Source organism: Mesoplodon bidens (assembly GCF_964165515.1).
Source record: "Mesoplodon bidens genome assembly, contig: HAP1_SCAFFOLD_123, whole genome shotgun sequence".
Lineage (NCBI taxonomy): Eukaryota > Metazoa > Chordata > Mammalia > Artiodactyla > Ziphiidae > Mesoplodon > Mesoplodon bidens.
Window position 1 is genome coordinate 1 of NW_027672190.1, and position 18809 is coordinate 18809.

An 18809-nucleotide genomic window follows, 5' to 3' on the forward strand; every position below is an offset into this window, starting at 1 on the left:
TGTGAGTGACAGTCATTTGATAACAGGGAAAGTCAGAACATTTCATGTCAAGATGTTAAAGCATGTTATTTTTATCTGTCACACATTCCCTGTTGTCTACAACAAAGACATAGTCACCATGTGTGCCCAGTGACGTTTTTAGTGCTTAGTTTTCTTTAATATTGCAAAGTAGTTCTTTGTGTTAAGTTAGTCAGCTTACCTCAGGAAAAAAGGTAGAGTCCAAAAAGGAATTGAAAACATGCTTGCAGAGCAGCATTAAAATGTGAGGTGAACATCCTACTTAACTGTTTGTTAGGTAATTAAATACAGGAGTAAGAGGAGGTTTAATGGAATGACTTTTGCATTTGAATGATCAGTGGAGCATTGACTGGTACTGTTGTCAGTGTGACGACGAAGTTGTGATTTTTGTGTGAACACATATTTCTCATTGTTGTAAGAGTTGGGTGTAAGTTCCAGGAAATTAACACAGAGACAGGCGGAAGGAAAGGAATGTTATTTGAACCCCTGTCTTGTGTTAGGACTTTCATATGCATTTTCTCAGTCAGTTCCCACCCTCTAAGGAATCCCAGATTTAATGATTGTCAAAGCCTGAAGCCCAGAGAGGTTAGGAGTTTAGAGACCTAGCTTTTGAGTGAAACTGAGGTGTAGACTCAGATCTGACCCCAAATCCCTGTTGTTTTGACTGTATCACTTGTGTTAGGAAAGGAAGTCTTGGAATGTTTTTACTGTCTAAAGAGAGGATTGACTAAAATGGGAAGAACCACGGAATAAAAAGAAGAAAAGTACAAAACAGTTTATTGTGATCATCTTTATAAGAATCACAAATAAAAATATAGTTGTTGTGGTTGTAGTTGGACTGAGGCCTGTAGACTCATCAGTAGCTCTTTCCAGTAGTGAAAGTGGTTCTTAGATTAAGGGTCATTTTGGGGTTTTGCCTGATCATCACCAAAGCTTCTGTCTGACAAAGGTCAGCAGCAGTTCAAACAGATGTCTTCCACTCTCTCGCTCTCCTGTGCCATCCCAGGAAGAACCGCTCGTTCTCACTAGTGTCTTTTGTATAGATTGCCTACCTAAAAGATTTCAATGAAGACCAAAAGAAAGCGATAGAAACTGCATATGCCATGGTGAAACACTCCCCAGCAGTTGCCAAGATCTGTCTGATTCATGGACCACCCGGGACAGGAAAATCAAAAACCATTGTAGGCCTCCTGTACCGCCTACTGACAGAGGTAGAGTGTGCACGAGGGCATCTGTGCCCTTAATTGAGTATGTTGTTTTACTTTAACGTGTAAATAAGTACTAAAGTGTGTTTTTCCCTTCACTTCTGTGTATCTTTTGGATACTGTGTGGAACTATATCAGATAAAGCGGTAGCAGAGGTAGAGAAGGTTATAAGAAATAAAAGGAACAGAAAATGTTATCTTGTGTGAAACTAATTCTATGGGCTAGAATAGTGGTCTTCGGGCTTTATTATAGGTCACGGCTAATCCCAGGAGACAATCTTGAATGTATTCCTGGGTTACATTTTGGATTGAACATTGAATAAAATAAGTGGATAGTAAGGTAAGGCTCAGAGAAGTTAGATTTTATGCCAGAGTAATTTATTTTTTTTTTCGGGCACACCATGCGGCATGTGGGATCTTAGTTCCCCGACCAGGGATCAAACCTGGGCCCTTGGCAGTAAGAGCACTGCGTCCTAACCACTCGTTGGCCAGGGAATTCCCGGCCAGAGTAATTTTTTAACATCAGTGTAAGATGTAGGTGCTTTTATTTACTTTTAACTATTTATTAGGGGAACTTTCAAATATATGTGACAGTAGAGAAGAACTATAACACTGCACAATAGAGCTTATCAGTATTGTTTGTTTTTTTTGTTTGTTTGTTTATTTGTTGCAAATTGTCGAACCAGAGGAGGGGGCATTCAGATGAGAACTCCAATGCCAAAATCAAACAAAACCGTGTCCTTGTGTGTGCACCTTCCAATACAGCTGTTGATGAACTTACGAAAAAAATTATGCTTGAATTCAACGAGAAGTGTAAAGACAAGAAGAATCCTTTAGGTATGATACTTATGTGGGCTTTTCATTTGTTTTTGTTTTCAGTGTTTAGTGTGGTAACTTTGAATGACAAAGAGCAAGCCAGTTCTGGTCATTTTTTCTACTTGAGGCTGTGGCCCATGTGTACTTACTGCTTTGTTTACTGAATATTTTGGAGCATTTATTCTGTGCCAGGCCCTGTGCCGTTTGAAACACCTTAGAGCAGCCCTTGATTCAGTTGTGTAGGGGTTAGGGAAGACTTTTAGAGGAAATGATATCTAAGATGAAACTTGGAAGAGCAATGAGGAAGTGAAGTGGGGAGAGGACTCTGGTGGAACTTACTGTACATAAAAAGGACCAGAAGCCAGAGAACCGTGGATGGTTCAGTCTAGCTAGAATATAACGAGCTCCACCAAGGCAAGGGCTTTTAAAAATGTGTTCATTGTAGTAACCCCCGTGCCTGGAACAGTGCCTGGCACTCAGTTGGGACTTAGTAGATGTTTAGTGACACAAAAGCTAGAGCAGTCATCACTTATGGTTACCGAGTGCTCACTATGTGTCAGTACTCAGAGTAATCCTCTGAGCCATGCAATAAATAACCTATCTACATTTTATAGGCGGAGAAGCTGAGGAGTTGAGATGTAAAGTATACCACAGGGACAAGTCTTTTCAGTACAGTTGACAGATTGAAGAGCATTGCCACCGAGGATTCGGAATGCTTGAGCGAATGTGTAAAGTCATTTCTGTGCACTTAACCTTAACACCTCCTCTCACACCAGCCATCCTGAGTGGCGTGGTTATGGCTCTGGGTCGGGCTGCTCTTCTAAGCACATGTATCTCATCTTCCCTAAGCAAATTTTATATTCCTTGATGTTACCTGGCAGTGACCTAAATCAGTTAAGATTCAATTAGGCTTCAAATAATAGACACTCCAACTACAGTGGCTTAACTATGATAGAAGTTTATTTCCTTCTTACTCAGAAGCCCAGAGATGGGCAGCTGAGGGATGATACTGGCGTGATGACTCTACTTCCGAGTCTTCAGAGACCTAGGGTCTTTCTACCTTGTTGCTGCACTACGTGGGACCCCCCCACTCCCTAGTGCACCTCATGGTCAGAAACAGCTGCTCCAGCACCAGTAGTCCCATCTAGCAAGTGCAAGGAAAAAGGGAAAGATATACTAGCTGTGCTTTAAGGAAAGTTCTGAGACGCTGCCAGTAGCACCTCTGCTTATTTCCTTTTGGCCAGAACTTAGTCCCGTGGCCACACCAGCTGCAGGAGCAGCCAGGATGTGTCGTCTGTCTTCGCAGGAATCACACATATTTCCCCTTTTATTGCACATGTATTAGCTACATCTAGAGGTCATTTGCTTTTAAAACTGAAAATGCATTGTGAACGGCAACTTTTCTACTCACCATTATGTTTGTGAGAACTATGACTTTATGTATCGCTGTATATGGATACGGTCATTCATGTTAACTGCTATAGGGTGTCTCATCTATGAGTGCACAGTTCATTCGTTATCCATTGATAGAAATGTAAGTTCTTTCCCTTTTTTTTTTTTTTGTTATTTCAAACTTAATTCCTGTACTTGTGCCTGTTTCTCCAGTGCAGGATGAAAACGTTTACTGCAGTGACTGAGTTGTATTGTGTTGTACTGTACAGCAGCTGAAGGGAGTACACTGGAGTACTGTGTTCTTACTCACGTCTCCTGAGTATTCATACAGGCTGCTAGGGCAGTGCTTTCACACTGTGGCTTGTGACCAGTTAGTGGATTGTGAAATCAGTTTAGGGAGATCAGAACCAGCATACTTACACAAGATAAGATAGAACAGAAGAGAACAGAAAAGATTAGAGTGTAGGTAGTGAGGGGTAAAGTATTGTATTGTGAAACCTGTTTTATTGGTGAGGTATCAGTGTGCTGGCTTTCAATGTGAAGTGTACCTCATACTATAGATCACGGTCAAAAGAGTTTATAAAAACACTGGTCTAGTGTATATATACCTAGAAATGAGAATGCTGGGTTGAAGGATTTGTGCTGATTCTAGATAGTGCCCGGTTCTGCTCCAAAGTAGTTGTATCAAATTATACAACCGAGAACAGTTCCCGCGTGGTTTTCACTTTCCTTTCCCTGAGGGAGGGTAATAAGCCCTTTTTCAGGTGTGGGCTGACAACACGAGAAGGCTGGGACGAAGGTGGCACAAGTGTAGTGTCTAGGTTGGATTTTTAATATTTTTGTTAGAGAGAAAATGACATCTCTTGTCAGTAAAGACGGCTTTTTTCTTCTTATTCAGTACTTTCATTTTTGCTTCTTTTCACTATGTCCAGTGGTCCTGGGTGTCCTTTACAGAAATACCTTGGACATCTCACCATTAAGTGTGATGTTTGTTCCTGGGGTTTGGTATATACGCTTTTATCAGGTTAAAAAAGTCCCCACCTAATTAGAGTTTTTTAATGAATGGGTGTTGAATTTTACTGCATGCAGATTTTTTTCATTCATATACCCCTCCCCCTCACCATATGGCAGTGCAAGCACAGAGTCCTAACCAGGGAATTCTGCTTTTCTTTTCTTTCTTTCTTTCTTTCATTCTTTCTTTTCTTTCTTTTCCTTTCCTTTTTTTTTTTTTGTGTGTGGTACGCTGGCCTCTCACTGTTGTGGCCTCTCCCGTTGTGGAGCACAGGGTCTGGACGCGCAGGCTCAGTGGCCATGGCTCCCGGGCCTAGCCGCTCCACGGCATATGGGATCTTCCCGGACTGGGGCACGAACCTCTGTCCCCTGCATCGGCAGGCAGACTCTCAACCACTGCGCAACCAGGGAAGCCCCTTTTCTTTTCTTTCTTTTCTTCTTTCTTTCCATACCCCGAGGCTTAAGGGATCTGAGTTCCCCGACCAGGGTTTGAAACCAGGCCCATGGCAGTGAAAGTGCCGAGTCCTAACCACTGGACTGCCAGGGAATTCCCTACAATGCTTTACTAATTTGAAAATATCTTTGATTCCTAGAATAAGGTCTGCTTGGTTGTGTAGTATGATTTTTTTACCACATTGCTGGATTGCTATTGATTTTTTTAACTGACGGCAGCCTATAATTTTTCTTTGTCATATCTTTGGTTTTAGTATTGAAGTTATACAGACTTTAAAAATGAAGTTATACAGGGCTTCCCTGGTGCCGTAGTGGTTGAGAGTCTGCCTGCCGATGCAGAGGACATGTGTTCGTGCCCTGGTCCGGGAGGATCCCACGTGCCACAGAGAGGCTGGGCCCATAAGCCATGGCGGCTGAGCCTGTGCGTCTGGAGCCTGTGCTCCACAATGGGAGAGGCCAGAGCAGTAAGAGGCCCGTGAACCACAAAAAAAAAAAAAAAAAAAAAAAGAATTTATACAGACATTTATTTGGGATGTTTCATATATGACAGGGAATTACCTGTTACTTGAAGGTTAATTTGTTTTTAGTGTTGTCTTTTGGGGGGCTTCTTGTTTGTTTGTTTTTTGTCTGTTTTTTGACAGATGGGTAAGTTTCTGTGTGCTGAATGTCTTTAATTGTTGGTTTATTCAAGTTTTCTACATTTGAGTGAGTTTTGCTAATTCATATTATTCAAGAAGAATCTCCACGTCACCTTAGGTTTTCAAATATATTGGTATAACATTGTTCACTGTATTCTCATTTTTAAAATCTCAACTGTATTTTGGTTGGGTCACCTTTGTCATTCTCTGTATTATGTGTTTAGGCTCTAAGTCCACATGTGGCATGGGCCTATAGTTGGAAAGTCCTAGAAGAGAGTTTTTTTTCCCAGCTAAGCCCAGGCCAAGATAGATTCATGTCGTTTTCATCCCTCCACCTCTTCCATGCCCTCTTGCTTTCTAGTGGACGTTAAAATCCAAGCCCCCATTATACAATTTCTATATGTTGATTGGAATGGTAGTTTTGCTGATGTAGATATTTGTCAAACTCTGTAGAACTAAGGATTTTTAAATCTCTGCATTTGATTGTATGTAAATGAAAAAACAAACACCTAAGCATCTAGAGAGTGACCAGCCCTCACCCTGTTCCCTCCAGGGAAGCCACAGCAGCTCAGGGGCTTTCACCTCTGTTTTTCACCTTTCTCTTTGTTTTTGGCCCCTAGGAATTTCTCTTACATCCTTCTGAGCTCACCCTGCAATTTAAAGGATGTCTGTTTTAATTTCTGGAGCATTTTTAGATGCTTATAGTGGCTATAAATCTCATCCACCTTTCTGGTAGAAACACAAGTTAGCAATTTTGACACCTTCAAGTAAATGTTGGTCAGAGAAGATGGCTTCAAATTTTAGAAGAATGAGCTGAACTAGGAACAAAAATATGTGTGAACAGCTGTATAATGAGTTCATTTATTCATTCAGTGTATGTTTATTGTACTTACGTGCCAGCTGCGCTTCTAGGCTGTGACCAAAACAAAACCTGGTTCTTATGGGACTTGGATTCAGTGGAAGGAGATAGCAAACAAGTATGTGATGTGTCAGATTGGGATAAGTGCTAATAAACGCTGCATGATTGCTATAGTTTAGTAGTTCAGTGAAGCAGTGGGAGACTTTTAGATTAAATAATATCTGAAATGTGCTAACCTAAAATTAAAATGTGGTTAATAAACCAGTTAAATGATGCTGACAGTTTTTGGAATTACCATATTCCAGAATTTCCAGCATCTTGTGTCCCTTAGATCCTGGAGTGGCATTGTGATGTGGAACAGTGTTTCAAAACCGTGGTTCTCACTATTCTGCAGAAAAGCATTTGATGGTCCTGTAAGATTCTGTTTGGGGAATTCAGACCTGCATTAATAGAGAAAAGTCTTCATCTTCGAAATATCCTATGGTCAAGAAATTTGTTTTATTTTCACTCGCCATTTCCCAAATACATTTTACCATGGAGTGATGTATAGAACATAGTTTGAGAAGCATTAGTGTAATAGAATCTCAACTCTGCAGTGTACTGCTTGTGCAACCTCAGTAGCTTTTATTAGGTGGAAATAAATCCTTGCCTTATAGGATTCTTATGAAGCAAATCTAAAAGAATGTGTGTGGAACCTCTAGCGCAGTTCCAGGTATTTGGTTGATTAATAGTTCATGTTAGCTCCTTTCTCTGATTGTTAATATATTTGCTTAGAAATAATTATTATGTACAGAAATTGACAGCATTCTTATTAACCTCTAAGTGTGACTTCTATCAACAGGAAACTGTGGAGATATAAATTTAGTACGTCTAGGTCCAGAAAAGTGTATTAATACTGAGGTCCTAAAATTCAGTTTGGAGAGCCAAGTTAACCACAGAATGAGTAAGTACTGAATAAAGGTATATATAAATTGATTTCTGTTTCTTTTTGTAGGTAGAAAATGGCATGGGCATTAAAGGTAATTTGGAGACCCTAGAAGTAGTCTAGTTTTGAAAGCTAGTTTTCCTTCTCATTTGTATGCATATGTGTGTATTTGTTAGAATCAACAGCTTTTTATCTTTTTTTTTAAAGAAAAAGACTTACCTTTTCATATTCATGAGATTCACAGAAGAAAGGAATTTCTAGATCATCAACTAGATGAACTTTCTCGCCAGCGTGCTTTATGCCGAGGTGGAAGGGAACTACAGGTATCTAAACATGTCTTGATCAGTGTTTTTTAAAAGCTCATAGATAAACTAGTTGGTGAGTATTTGATGCCATTCTTTCATTGTGGAATAGCATAATTTGTGTACAAAAATGTACACAGAGATGGTATGCCTTACATTCGGGGTTAACCTTTTTTTAAAAGAACAAGATAGTAAGTATTTCAGACTTTGCAGGCCACGTGCAGTCTGTTTTAGCCACTGAACGCCACTGTTAATAGCATGAAGGCAGAGTAGATAACACGTAAGTGATGCCCCAAGGGTTGGCCTGCTTAAGCAGAAAGCATACCTGCAGTACTCTGAACAGAACTGAATCATACACACTATTAAGAATTTATTGGACTTCCCTGGTGGTCCAGTGGTTAAGAATCTGCACTTACACTGAAGGGAGCTCAGGTTCGATCCCTGATCAGGGAACCCTAGTTCCTCATGAGCATCCCTCATGCTGCACAGGGTTGCCACAAAAAATAAAAGAATTTATCAAATTAGCACCTACTGATTGAAGCATGGGGTGCTGGTTGTCGGGTTGCTGGACAATGAGCTGATGTTTAAAAACAGACCACAAGAGAAAGCGAAATAGAGAAGTTTATTTTCACAGGTCTTGAGGAAGGTATAAGGCATGTCTCGTGGGGCATGACAGGCAGGTCAAGGGAGAGTGCAGACAGAGAGAGGCAGGCCCTGGCGCACATGTCATTATCAGAGTCCATGCGTGGAGTACTTTGGGGTTCCCAGGCTAGGGCTGGATTGGCCAATTTTAACTGAAAGAGCAGGGTTTTGGTAAGTAGCTTAGAGGGTCTCTTATCTAAAGGGCATATAAGGGGAAGGCACTGGATGGCAGAGGAGACTGCTGATCACAAGAGCTTATGTTGGCTGGTGGGCCGGTGACTCCACGGGCTGCCATCTAGGGCGTGCATGTGTGTGAAGGGGCCTAGTGTTAGTTTGGGGTCTCTGCAGGCTGCTTGGCCAAACAAAATGGATGCCAGGGCATCAGTACCATGGAGTAGCTTAGCTAAACTCTGACACACAGCAATACAGAAAGACTGGTATAGAGAAAACACACTGGGTGAATCAGTTTTTCATTGGTAAAGTACTGGCTCACCCTTTTGAAATGTGAGGCAGTCCATTGGAAAGCATTTTAAAATGCTTAATTTAATTTTAATGATGGCATTCTGATTTTTTCCAGAGGCAAGAATTAGATGAAAAAATGGCCAAAGTTTCACAAGAAAGGCAGGAGCTTTCTTCTAAAATTAAAGAGGTAAGTAGTTCACCGGTAGCACTTTACTGGTATTACTTTTCCTTTTTTAAAATTATGAAATAGTTCAGACAACCTGTGGTCTTTTCTCAATTACATTTAAAAATTTGGGGGAATTCCCTGGCTGTCCAGTGGTTAGGACTCTGCTTCCATTGCAGGGGGTGTGGGTGTGATTCCTGGTCAGGGAACTAGATCCCATGTGCTGCAACTAAGAGCCCGCATGCTACAACTAAAAGATCCCTCATGCTGCAACTAAAAGATCCCACACGCTGCCGGGAAGATCCCACATGCCACAACTAAGACCCAGCGTAGCCAAATAAATAAATAAATAAGTAACTATTTGAAGATACAGGAAAAAAAAATACACATCTGAATTCAGGTAGAGTGACAGTGGCTGGGATGTGGCCCAAGAAATATAAGCACCTTTTTTCTCAGTTTTTGGCTGAAAGCATACACTCCTTTTCCTTGTTTCTGATCACAAAAAATCCTTCTATAACATGTATAACTTTTCCCAGTTTTCTTTGGATATAAAAATATCAACTAACATTTATATTGGTCAAAGCTAGAATGAGCCAGGTGTGTACCCCATCACCAGCATGCAGCCCTTAATGAAATGAATTGGCGGTCAGGGAAAGAGAGGGTAATACTCAACCGGTAATGGTATTTGTATTTTTGAGCTGTGGTTTTCCTCTTGAATGTATTATTGACCTTCTCTGTGTGGCTAAATAAATATAATTGAACTTAATGTGTATTTCCACTAGCAGTTTGTTTATTTAAATCAAAAGTTATGTGGAAAGCTTTTTATTAAAACTTTAAGCTGAGCCCAAAATTAATCTTCCCACATTTAAGGATGAAGTCCATGTTTACCTGTATTATGGTTTTTGCCGCTGATCACATTGTTCTGTGGGCCATTAAATTAATTGTCCTTGGCAGTTTTACTCATTAGATAGCTGAGAGGAGAGGTATGTGACAGTTAACATGTGAGCACCAGAAGGCCACAGTTGCCACCCTCTCTTCACATACATGCCTTGGCCTCCATGGTTGAATCTATCACATGTTCAGGGATGATTCACGACAGCTTTTTCAGGAGGGGAGATAGGCTACCTGAATCTATGATGAGAGTACTAGTTTATTAATTTGAACACTGAATGATATGCATTGTGAGGTGTCATTCATACTGTTAGTCTCCATCACAGTTTATTCCATTATAGTCTGGACCAAGGTTGTTGGATTCCACTGTGGAACTAGAATGCTTGTCAGTTTCACAGGCGTTTTTGTTGGTACTATCCCTTATAAAAGAACAATATTACATACTTAAAAACTAACAGCAAAGTGTATGTTCAGGCTTAGTTCTGATCCTGGTTTTACTCAGATAATTGCTTCACAACTCAGTAGAATTACTTAATCTTTGCTTATTCTGATACCTTCCCTCATACGTCAGGCTGTAAGAATTGTAATCCACTTCGACCAAATTAAACCTGAATAAATTTTTCTTAATGTGCTTATTATTAACTCATGTTCTGAGATTAGACTCCACTGCAAAGTGTTCTTTCTGGTGGCTTCTGATTATCTTGAATGTTTCTTCTCTTTTCTAGGCTTGAGGTTCCTACCTAACATTTACTAGACATTATTCTGCCACATAATAAGTGTAGTTAAGAATTTATATACAACTGAATGTTGATGAACTTTTATTCTCTTAGGTTCAAGGATGCCCACAAAAGACACAGAACATCATCATCTTAGAGTCCCACATCATCTGCTGCACACTGAGCACGAGTGGTGGTTTGCTGCTCGAGGCTGCTTTCCGTGGGCAAGGGGGTGTCCCCTTTAGTTGTGTCATTGTTGATGAGGTCAGTAAGCAGTCGGCCATACAGCTTTGCTAGGAGTAAGGAGTAAGTCTTAGATGAAGAGTGGCTGCCGAGATGTTGACAAAGTGGTCTTTGCATCTGATTTTGACCTGCCATTACATATGTATTCTCTTATGTTGAAATACGCTGCTAATGACCCACCACGATGAAAATTTCTTTTTCAGTATCGGGACTGCAGTCTTAGAGATTCCTGATTGTTCTTCATAAAATCCCTCCCAAGGATTATTCTAGCTCCTGCTTGGGATATCTCTGGTTACCTTTTTTTTTTTTTTTTTTGCGGTACGTGGCCCTCTCACTGTTGTGTCCTCTCCCGTTGTGGTGCACAGTCTCTGGACGCACAGGCTCAGCGGCCATGGCTCATGGGCCCAGCTGCTCCGCGGCATGTGGGATCTTCCCGGACCGGGGCACGAGCCCGTGTCCCCTGCATCGGCAGGCGGACTCTCAACCACTGTGCCACCAGGGAAGCCCTCTGGTGACCTTTTGAAGCATTTTTAATATAACTCTGGACAGCTCTGAGCCACCGTATTTTCAGCTAACATCTTTATTTCTACTTCATTCATTGAGCAAACATTTATTGGGTACCTACTGTTTGCCAGAATGTAGAGCCAGAAGACAAAAGAGATGGAAAATGAGGTACAGAGAACCCATCCAGGAGATCCAAGATCCAGTATTCACCAAAACGAAGGAATAGAAAAGATGGAAGTGATGAAATAATTGAAGGAAATGTCATTGAATTGAAAAGAAGCTTGAGTCTTGCAACTGAAGCGGCCTACTGAGGAGCAAGGAAGAGAGAGGGGGTGGGGCACACAGACACACAGTCCCCCCAGGCATGTGCCCAGCAGGGACAAAGAAGACAAACTGGGGACATGACATGGCCCTTCTTGCTTATGGGCTGCTTCCCAGGTGGTAGTGGCACCTGAGTGGTGGCTGACTTCAAAACGTGTGTGGGTTTTTTTCCCCCGCTTCGGCGTTTAGAACGTTTTTGTTGTTTTGTTTTCTAACCAAAGGAAGTTCTTATTTTTGATCTTTGGTGCAGAAGGAGAAAGTGTATGTTTCTGAATGGTTAGGACACTTGTGAATTGGATAGACTGTATATGGATAAATAAATAATAGAGATAATTCTGATTATGTCTCCATTCTGTACTCTCTTACCAAGGCCGGACAGTCTTGTGAGGTTGAAACTCTTACTCCACTCATACATCGTTGCAACAAGCTCATCCTTGTAGGAGATCCTAAGCAGCTCCCTCCCACAGTCATTTCTATGGTATGTTTTTTCACATTCGTGTTGCTTTAAAGTGGAAGGGGCTTGTTTGTTTTTTTTTTTTTGTTTTGGGCGGTGGGGCGGTCTTTCTTGGATCATCATCTCTTATTTGCAAGGATAAATAGGGAATGGCTGAGAAAAGAGAACCACTGTTGAGAGCCTTCATAGTGAAAGTCTCCGGAAATGCTCCTTTGTTCATAATGTGCTAATGTGTGTGTGACAGGAGCAGTGTGAGTGTCACAGACCAGAAGTTTAGGAGGAGGATGTCCCATGTGCAGTGGGCTGCTCCTTTGGGAAAGGCAGTGTGCAGCTGTTCTAAGGGCTGTATCTGATTTATTTTAGTAACATAAACACCAAAACAATAATAAAAGAAAAACTTTAAAAGCAGGGAATAGAATCCAACCTCCTGATTTATCTTTCAATATGTGCAAATTTGAGGAAAACAGTATAAAGAGAAATTATTCTTACAGTAACGTTTTCAATTTTAGGATTCTGTATCCTATAGCACAGGAAAATGCCGGTGTCCCTCACATCCTCTGAAAGGGAAGGTGGTGAAAGGAAAGAGGTTGTGGGCTGTGCTTGTGGGAAGATGAGCACCAAAGTTGTGGTTCCCTTCACTTCGTTTCTTAAATCTCACTAAAGATGGCTCCTAGAAATGCACAGCAGAATCAGGATTCAGATGTTTTGGGTAATCTTCATAGGTCTAGATGACGGTTTTGAAGTTTAATGAAATTTGAGCATTTTACTGATACATAGATTATTTGTACAAATATAGAGTAGTGGCTGCATAAACTGTCCCAGAGAACAGACCATTTTCACAGCATTTCTGTTACGTTATGGAAAGAAAGCAGGTTTTTTTGGTTAGTATTGTTTTTGACTTTGGAATCATCAAAATGATAGTGCAGTTCTTTGACGTCTGAACACTCGTGCGTGACTGTTCAAGGGAGTAGCCTAGGAGCGCCCATGTCCCTGAGTGAAAACCTTGTCCATAGGACAGAGCTGCTGTGGGGGGTTCTGCTTGTGGAGACCTAGGAGGAGCCAGCTCTGCCCTGCATTCCTTGAATAGTTGCAGTATTTCAGAAACCTACTGATTTAACTTCCTGAAGGGCCTTAGCACGTGGTTAGTGAAAAGGGTTGTCGATAGGCCTCAACTTCACTGTCTCCTTTGGTGATTGATTAAAAACAGCAGAAATGAGAAAAATCCATTTGGGCTTTTCTTATTGTTGCAAAAATAATAGAGGCTTATTGAGAAGATTCAGAAAATAATTACAAAGTTAATTTTCTCAGCATGCCTTTCTAACCCTAGGGATAAGTACTATGAACAGTTTAGTGAGTATTTGAACAGTTTGTGGGCATGTGTGTGTTGACTTTTTTTCAGTCTGTGTTCATTGAGTGCCAGCCTAATTCAAGCACTGTTTTTAAGTTCTGGCGTCATGACAGTGACGAAAATTGACAAAAATCCCTGGCCTCTGGCTTCCCTGGTGGCACAGTGGTTGAGAGTCCGCCTGCCGATGCAGGGGACACGGGTTCGTGTCCCAGTCCGGGAAGATCCCACAAGCCACGGAGCGGCTGAGCCATGACTGCTGAGGCTGCGTGTCCGGAGCCTGTGCTCCGCAGCGGGAGAGGCCACAACAGTGAGAGGCCCGCATACCACAAACAGAAAAAAAATCCTCGCCCTCATGAAGCTGACATTCTAGTGGGTAACAGACAGTAAATAAGTTACTAGATTCAGAATGTCAGATGGCTATAGGGAATGTATAAATTTGTGTATATGTATGTAGGTTTTTTTTTTTAATTTATGGCTGTGTTGGATCTTCGTTTCTGTGTGAGGGCTTTCTCTAGTTGTGGCAAGTGTGGGCCACTCGACATCACGGTGCGCGGGCCTTTCACTATCGCGGCCTCTCTTGTTGCGGAGCACAGGCTCCAGACGCGCAGGCTCAGTAATTGTGGCTCATGGGGCCAGCTGCTCCGTGGCATGTGGGATCTTCCCAGACCAGGGCTCGAACCCTTGGGTCCTGCATTGGCAGGCAGACTCTCAACCACTGTGCCACCAGGGAAGCCCTGTATGTAGGTTTTGACCTTGTTTAAAGGTGGAAGAATCAGTCTGTACCAAATTACCTTTTTTTCCAGTCAGTAAATAGATCAGGGATATATGTTCATGTCAAAACATAAAAATCTCCATCATTTTGTAGGAAGGACTCAGTTTTTTTTTCTGGAAGTAGATGTGTTACCTCATATAAACCTCTTTCTTTTTTCACAGAGTGAAATAAATGAGGTTTTTTAGCTAACTTGAATAGATAAACTTTGGGGGGTATAAATGAAATTGCCAAATGTCTACTAAAAATATTCTCTTTAATTATACAAACCTATTTAATATCACATATGTAAATAATCACATATATAACTAGTATAAATAAGAAGTAACGCCTGTTTTCTCCACTCTGATAGTTTGTGAAACAGGTTTATTAAAACTTTGCACATACATCTTCAACGCTCATATTGTCAACGTCACTCATAAAGATTGCATCATCCTAGTGGGTTTTCCAGAGCACATTTTTTGCTTCTAGATTATTTAAGACGTAATACTTTTTGAATCTTGATATGATGCTACCATTGAAAAGTATATCCCGAGGCACGACCGTGATAACATTAAGACAGTTTTCTTCGTTTGTCAATTAAGTCACTGTGTTTCAGATCACAGGTTTGTAACCCTTTCTTGGATTTATGAAATCAACTTAGTTGCCTGTGTCCTCCACTAGAATGTAAGCTCTGTGACATTTGATCTTCACTGTAGACTGTCAGCACCCGAAATTTTAGCTGCTTGGTATATGATGGATGGATGAAGAAAGTGGTCTTTCAGAGGCTTATTTACAATGGCATTCATTATTTCTAGTTGTGATAGCATAGCCCAGAAATAATTGTTAAAATCTGGGTTACAGTTCTTTGCTGCTTTTATCATTGATTCTTTCAGGGGACCCCTGTTAGCACCTATAAAATAGCGAGAGTTGTGGTCATTCACAAGATCACATCTCGTTCATAAGCAGTATGTGGGTTTTCTAAATAAGGGGAAAATACCTTAACTTTTGTAGTCAAGCTACATGGCTTTTCTAGGGCTGGAGTCGGAAATATCTTCTCTCTCTGAATCTTTGGTTGTTGGTAATACCTTGTATATTTGAGAGGTCAGTGATTTTTTTTTTTAATAGTGGGAAAAGTACACATGAATTCTTGCAGATTATTGTTTTGTTTTCCTCCTTTCAGAAGGCCCAGGAGTATGGCTATGACCAGTCGATGATGGCCCGCTTCTACAACCTTCTGGAAGAGAACGTGGAGCACAACGTGATTGGCAGGCTGCCTGTCTTACAGCTCACCATTCAGTACAGGATGCACCCAGACATATGTCTCTTCCCTTCTAATTACATTTATAACAGGAACTTGAAAACAAATAGGTGAGCTCTGTTCATTGCATGTTCACCTGTTTTATTTGTAGGTTTGGCTGCTTAGGAAGAATAGCTCTTTTGTTGTGCTTTTAGGTCTTGTTATTAAAAACACAAAGGTTTAATAATTTTAATTACAAAAGTCCTATTGATTGTAGCAAATGCAGATAAATGAAAAGAAAGGGATAAACCCAACCCCTATTGATACTACCCAGAAGTAATCACTGGTAACATTTTGTTATATCTACTTCCAGTCCTTGTACTATGCACATCTTTTTTTTTTACTTTTTCTCCTTTTTTTTGGAGGAAAAAAGCACACCATGCTCTACATAGTATACTGTAGCATGCTTTTTTCACTTACTGTATTATGAGTAACTTTCCAATCATGATTGTTATATTTTAATTTACATGGGTCATTCTCCCTAGTACTAGAATAGAAATGAAATTCACCTGCTACCTCTCACTAAAATATGTTATTTACAAGTATTTAATTTTATTTAAAAAGAAGGTCCTTCTTGTCCTCTTAACTTTCCCTTGCTCTCTTCCACAGAAAGAACAAATAGTAATAATAATTCTAAAACATTTTCTCTTGTAATTTGACTTGCATTCTAAATGGTGGCTGCTCTTTTGTAGAATGACAGAGACCATTCGGTGTTCATCTGACTGGCCATTTCAACCCTACCTCGTGTTTGATGTTGAAGATGGTTCAGAAAAGCGGGATAATGAGTAAGTTCTCCTTTTTCTTCAGTCCCCACTGATGGTCCCAGAATTTTTGTATTGTTTCTGTTCATATTTAAATTCAAAATACTTTCCATATAAATCTCTCTGCCTAGTGCCAGTGCACAATCATTTTCTTTTAGCTGGGTTGATAACTTCACCTTTTCAATCATAAATTACTGATGTCTTTATATATTTCAGTCTTGATTTTTTTTTTCTTAACTGGGTAATGGGGGTTATGTTACCTAAAATGCGGTCAGCACTTCAGTAGATCCATGCTGAGATCCCAGCTGTGAGTAAAACAGACGTGGCCCCAGTGCAAGGCTGCTGTGGTCCAACAGGCGAGACAGACATTAACCAGGCCATCACCGTGGTGATTAATGGTTCCAGTTGGGTTAAGTATTGTGACGGATAAGTACAGATACAGTTGAATCAAGGTGTGAGGCAGAGGGTGGGCAATACTTCCAGCATGTTGGATTGTGAATCAGGTGGTTTGTGAATGACAGCACAAAAGGAGCAGTGGTTGCTAATTAGCAAGCACCTCAGAGGAGCCGGGGCTTCTTGTGAGAGAATAAAGGAGGAGGAGCCCGGAGGCTGCATTTGTTAGCACAGATAGAAATGCCACCCCTGCATCATGACGTATGAAGAAATAGAAATTCCACCTCTGTGTCAAGAGAGAGCTGCAAAGCAAGTGGTGTCCTCCATGAGAATAAGATATTAGTTAATAGTGGTGGAAGGAGGGGCCCCTCAGTGAAGAAGTTAGAAATACGGAGCAGTTGGCTGGGGGGTTGCTATTCCAGAGGGACTGTGGAAGTTGTAGTGGGGTCTGTTGGAATGGAGCAGGGGATTGAGAGTTTACCGCATAAGTATTATGGAGATGGATGTTCACGGGAAGAGAGTTGGCCTGAGAGGTGACCAAATAAAGCTTTCAGGTATGGAAAAGAAAGCTAGCTGACTGGCTTGTCCGTATAGTAAGTCTTGAAATTAGAATAGTGAATATTTAAGGCTTTAAAGTGAGACAGATAAGGTAGCCTCGGGAATAAAGTTGCGCGTGCAGGGCATCCCCCAGTGTGCACACATGTTGCATTTGGTATGGTGATGAGGGAACGCATTGTAGTTCAGGAGATGAGTTGGGAGTGCAGGATGAGGCCAGCAAGGACAGAGGACGTGATCCTGCTGTAGGGCCCCGTGTTTGTTCATCTCTGGGAGCCGGGTCACATTTAGTCCGTGTGGCTGCCATTCTCTCGGTCATGTGGTGCATGATCTGCATGACCTGTGGTGGGGAATGCAGGAAGGTAGTACATCTGAAGCACTTTTCTCAGTGTTGGGAAGATAGTCAATCCTTAATGTTAGCTATTCATTAGTCATATCTTCATTATTATTATGAATACTTTCGTTCTCACTGTGGCTATCCCTGTTTTAATAAGTGAAGAAACTGGTGCCTTAACATCACGTAACTCGAACCACTTTTCTCTCCTACAACTTTGTGTTTCACTGGGCAGTTATTTTTATATTTATTCATATGTACAATATTAATGGTCATTATAACAGCCTCTTTGAATCACTGCTGACTGAATAAAGATGAAACCTACCTATGTACCCTTTACTGTAGTGGAAAACCAAGTGGAACTTAACTTAGCAATTGGACTGCTATTAGTTTTGATGTGTTGTATTTTTTTGTTTTCATCTTATTTAGCTCATATGTAAATGTTCAAGAAATAAAACTGGTAATGGAAATAATTAAACTTATGAAAGACAGAAGAAGGGATGTTACTTTCCGAAACATTGGCATAATAACCCATTACAAGGCTCAGAAGACGATGATTCAGAAGGATTTGGACAAAGAGTTTGATACAAAAGGGTGAGGCATCTCTATTTTTACAGATATTTTGAGTTTTTCTGTTGAATTAAAAAGAAGAAAGAGGGGATAGAAGGAAAGAAGCAAAGGAAACTTAACTCTAGGGAGTGGTCTTAGACCCTGGTAGTATAGAACAAGGAGACTAGGACCCTGGCTCCATAGACTTGTGCTGGGAGGGAGTGTGGTTACACGTGTAGCCCCTGCAGATGGAGTGCCTCCTGCCAGTTCAAATGTCATCACCGTTACACTTGACAATGGAAGTGACTGAGAAATTCTTCAGGCCTTTACCTTTAGTTGGATGACTTGTTATCTGAATTCTAACTCTACTGAGAATCATGTATTCACATTTTCACTTACAATAAATTATTTAACCCTTTTAGTGCCTTCATGTATAGGGTGAAGATCATGTTTTTGTCTCCTTTATACCTCAACAGTAAAATAAAAAATTAAATATTAGAAATCCATTAACTCAAAAGTTTCTGCACCTAGAAACACACAAAGTACCAAAATTGACTCTAGGAAAAGCCAGAAACTTTGGATAGACCTATTAAATGTAAAAAGAGTGAGTTAGTAATCACTTTCCAACAGAGAAAAACAGAGGATCAGGCTTCACAGGTGAATTCTGTCCAACATTAAGAATTAGCACCAGTCCTATGCAAATGCTTCCAAAAAATAGAAGGGAACACTTTCTAACTCATTTTATGGGGCCATTATTACCCTGATACCAAAGCCATGGAGACATCACCAGAAAAGAAAACTATGGAC

At 40.8% G+C, this 18809-nt stretch overlaps 1 protein-coding gene across 1 annotated transcript; it reads left to right on the top strand.

Annotated features, from left to right (window-relative positions):
- Positions 1-1061: 1061 nt before the first annotated feature.
- LOC308610491 (putative helicase senataxin) lies at positions 1062-18051 on the top strand (the record flags this gene model as incomplete). Its single annotated transcript, XM_081259607.1, has 8 exons — positions 1062-1229; positions 7386-7410; positions 7524-7639; positions 8838-8909; positions 10607-10756; positions 15294-15481; positions 16103-16195; positions 17883-18051. Coding segments are annotated over 8 exons (981 nt in total), but the record flags the coding sequence as incomplete, so codon positions are not given.
- Positions 18052-18809: the final 758 nt, after the last annotated feature.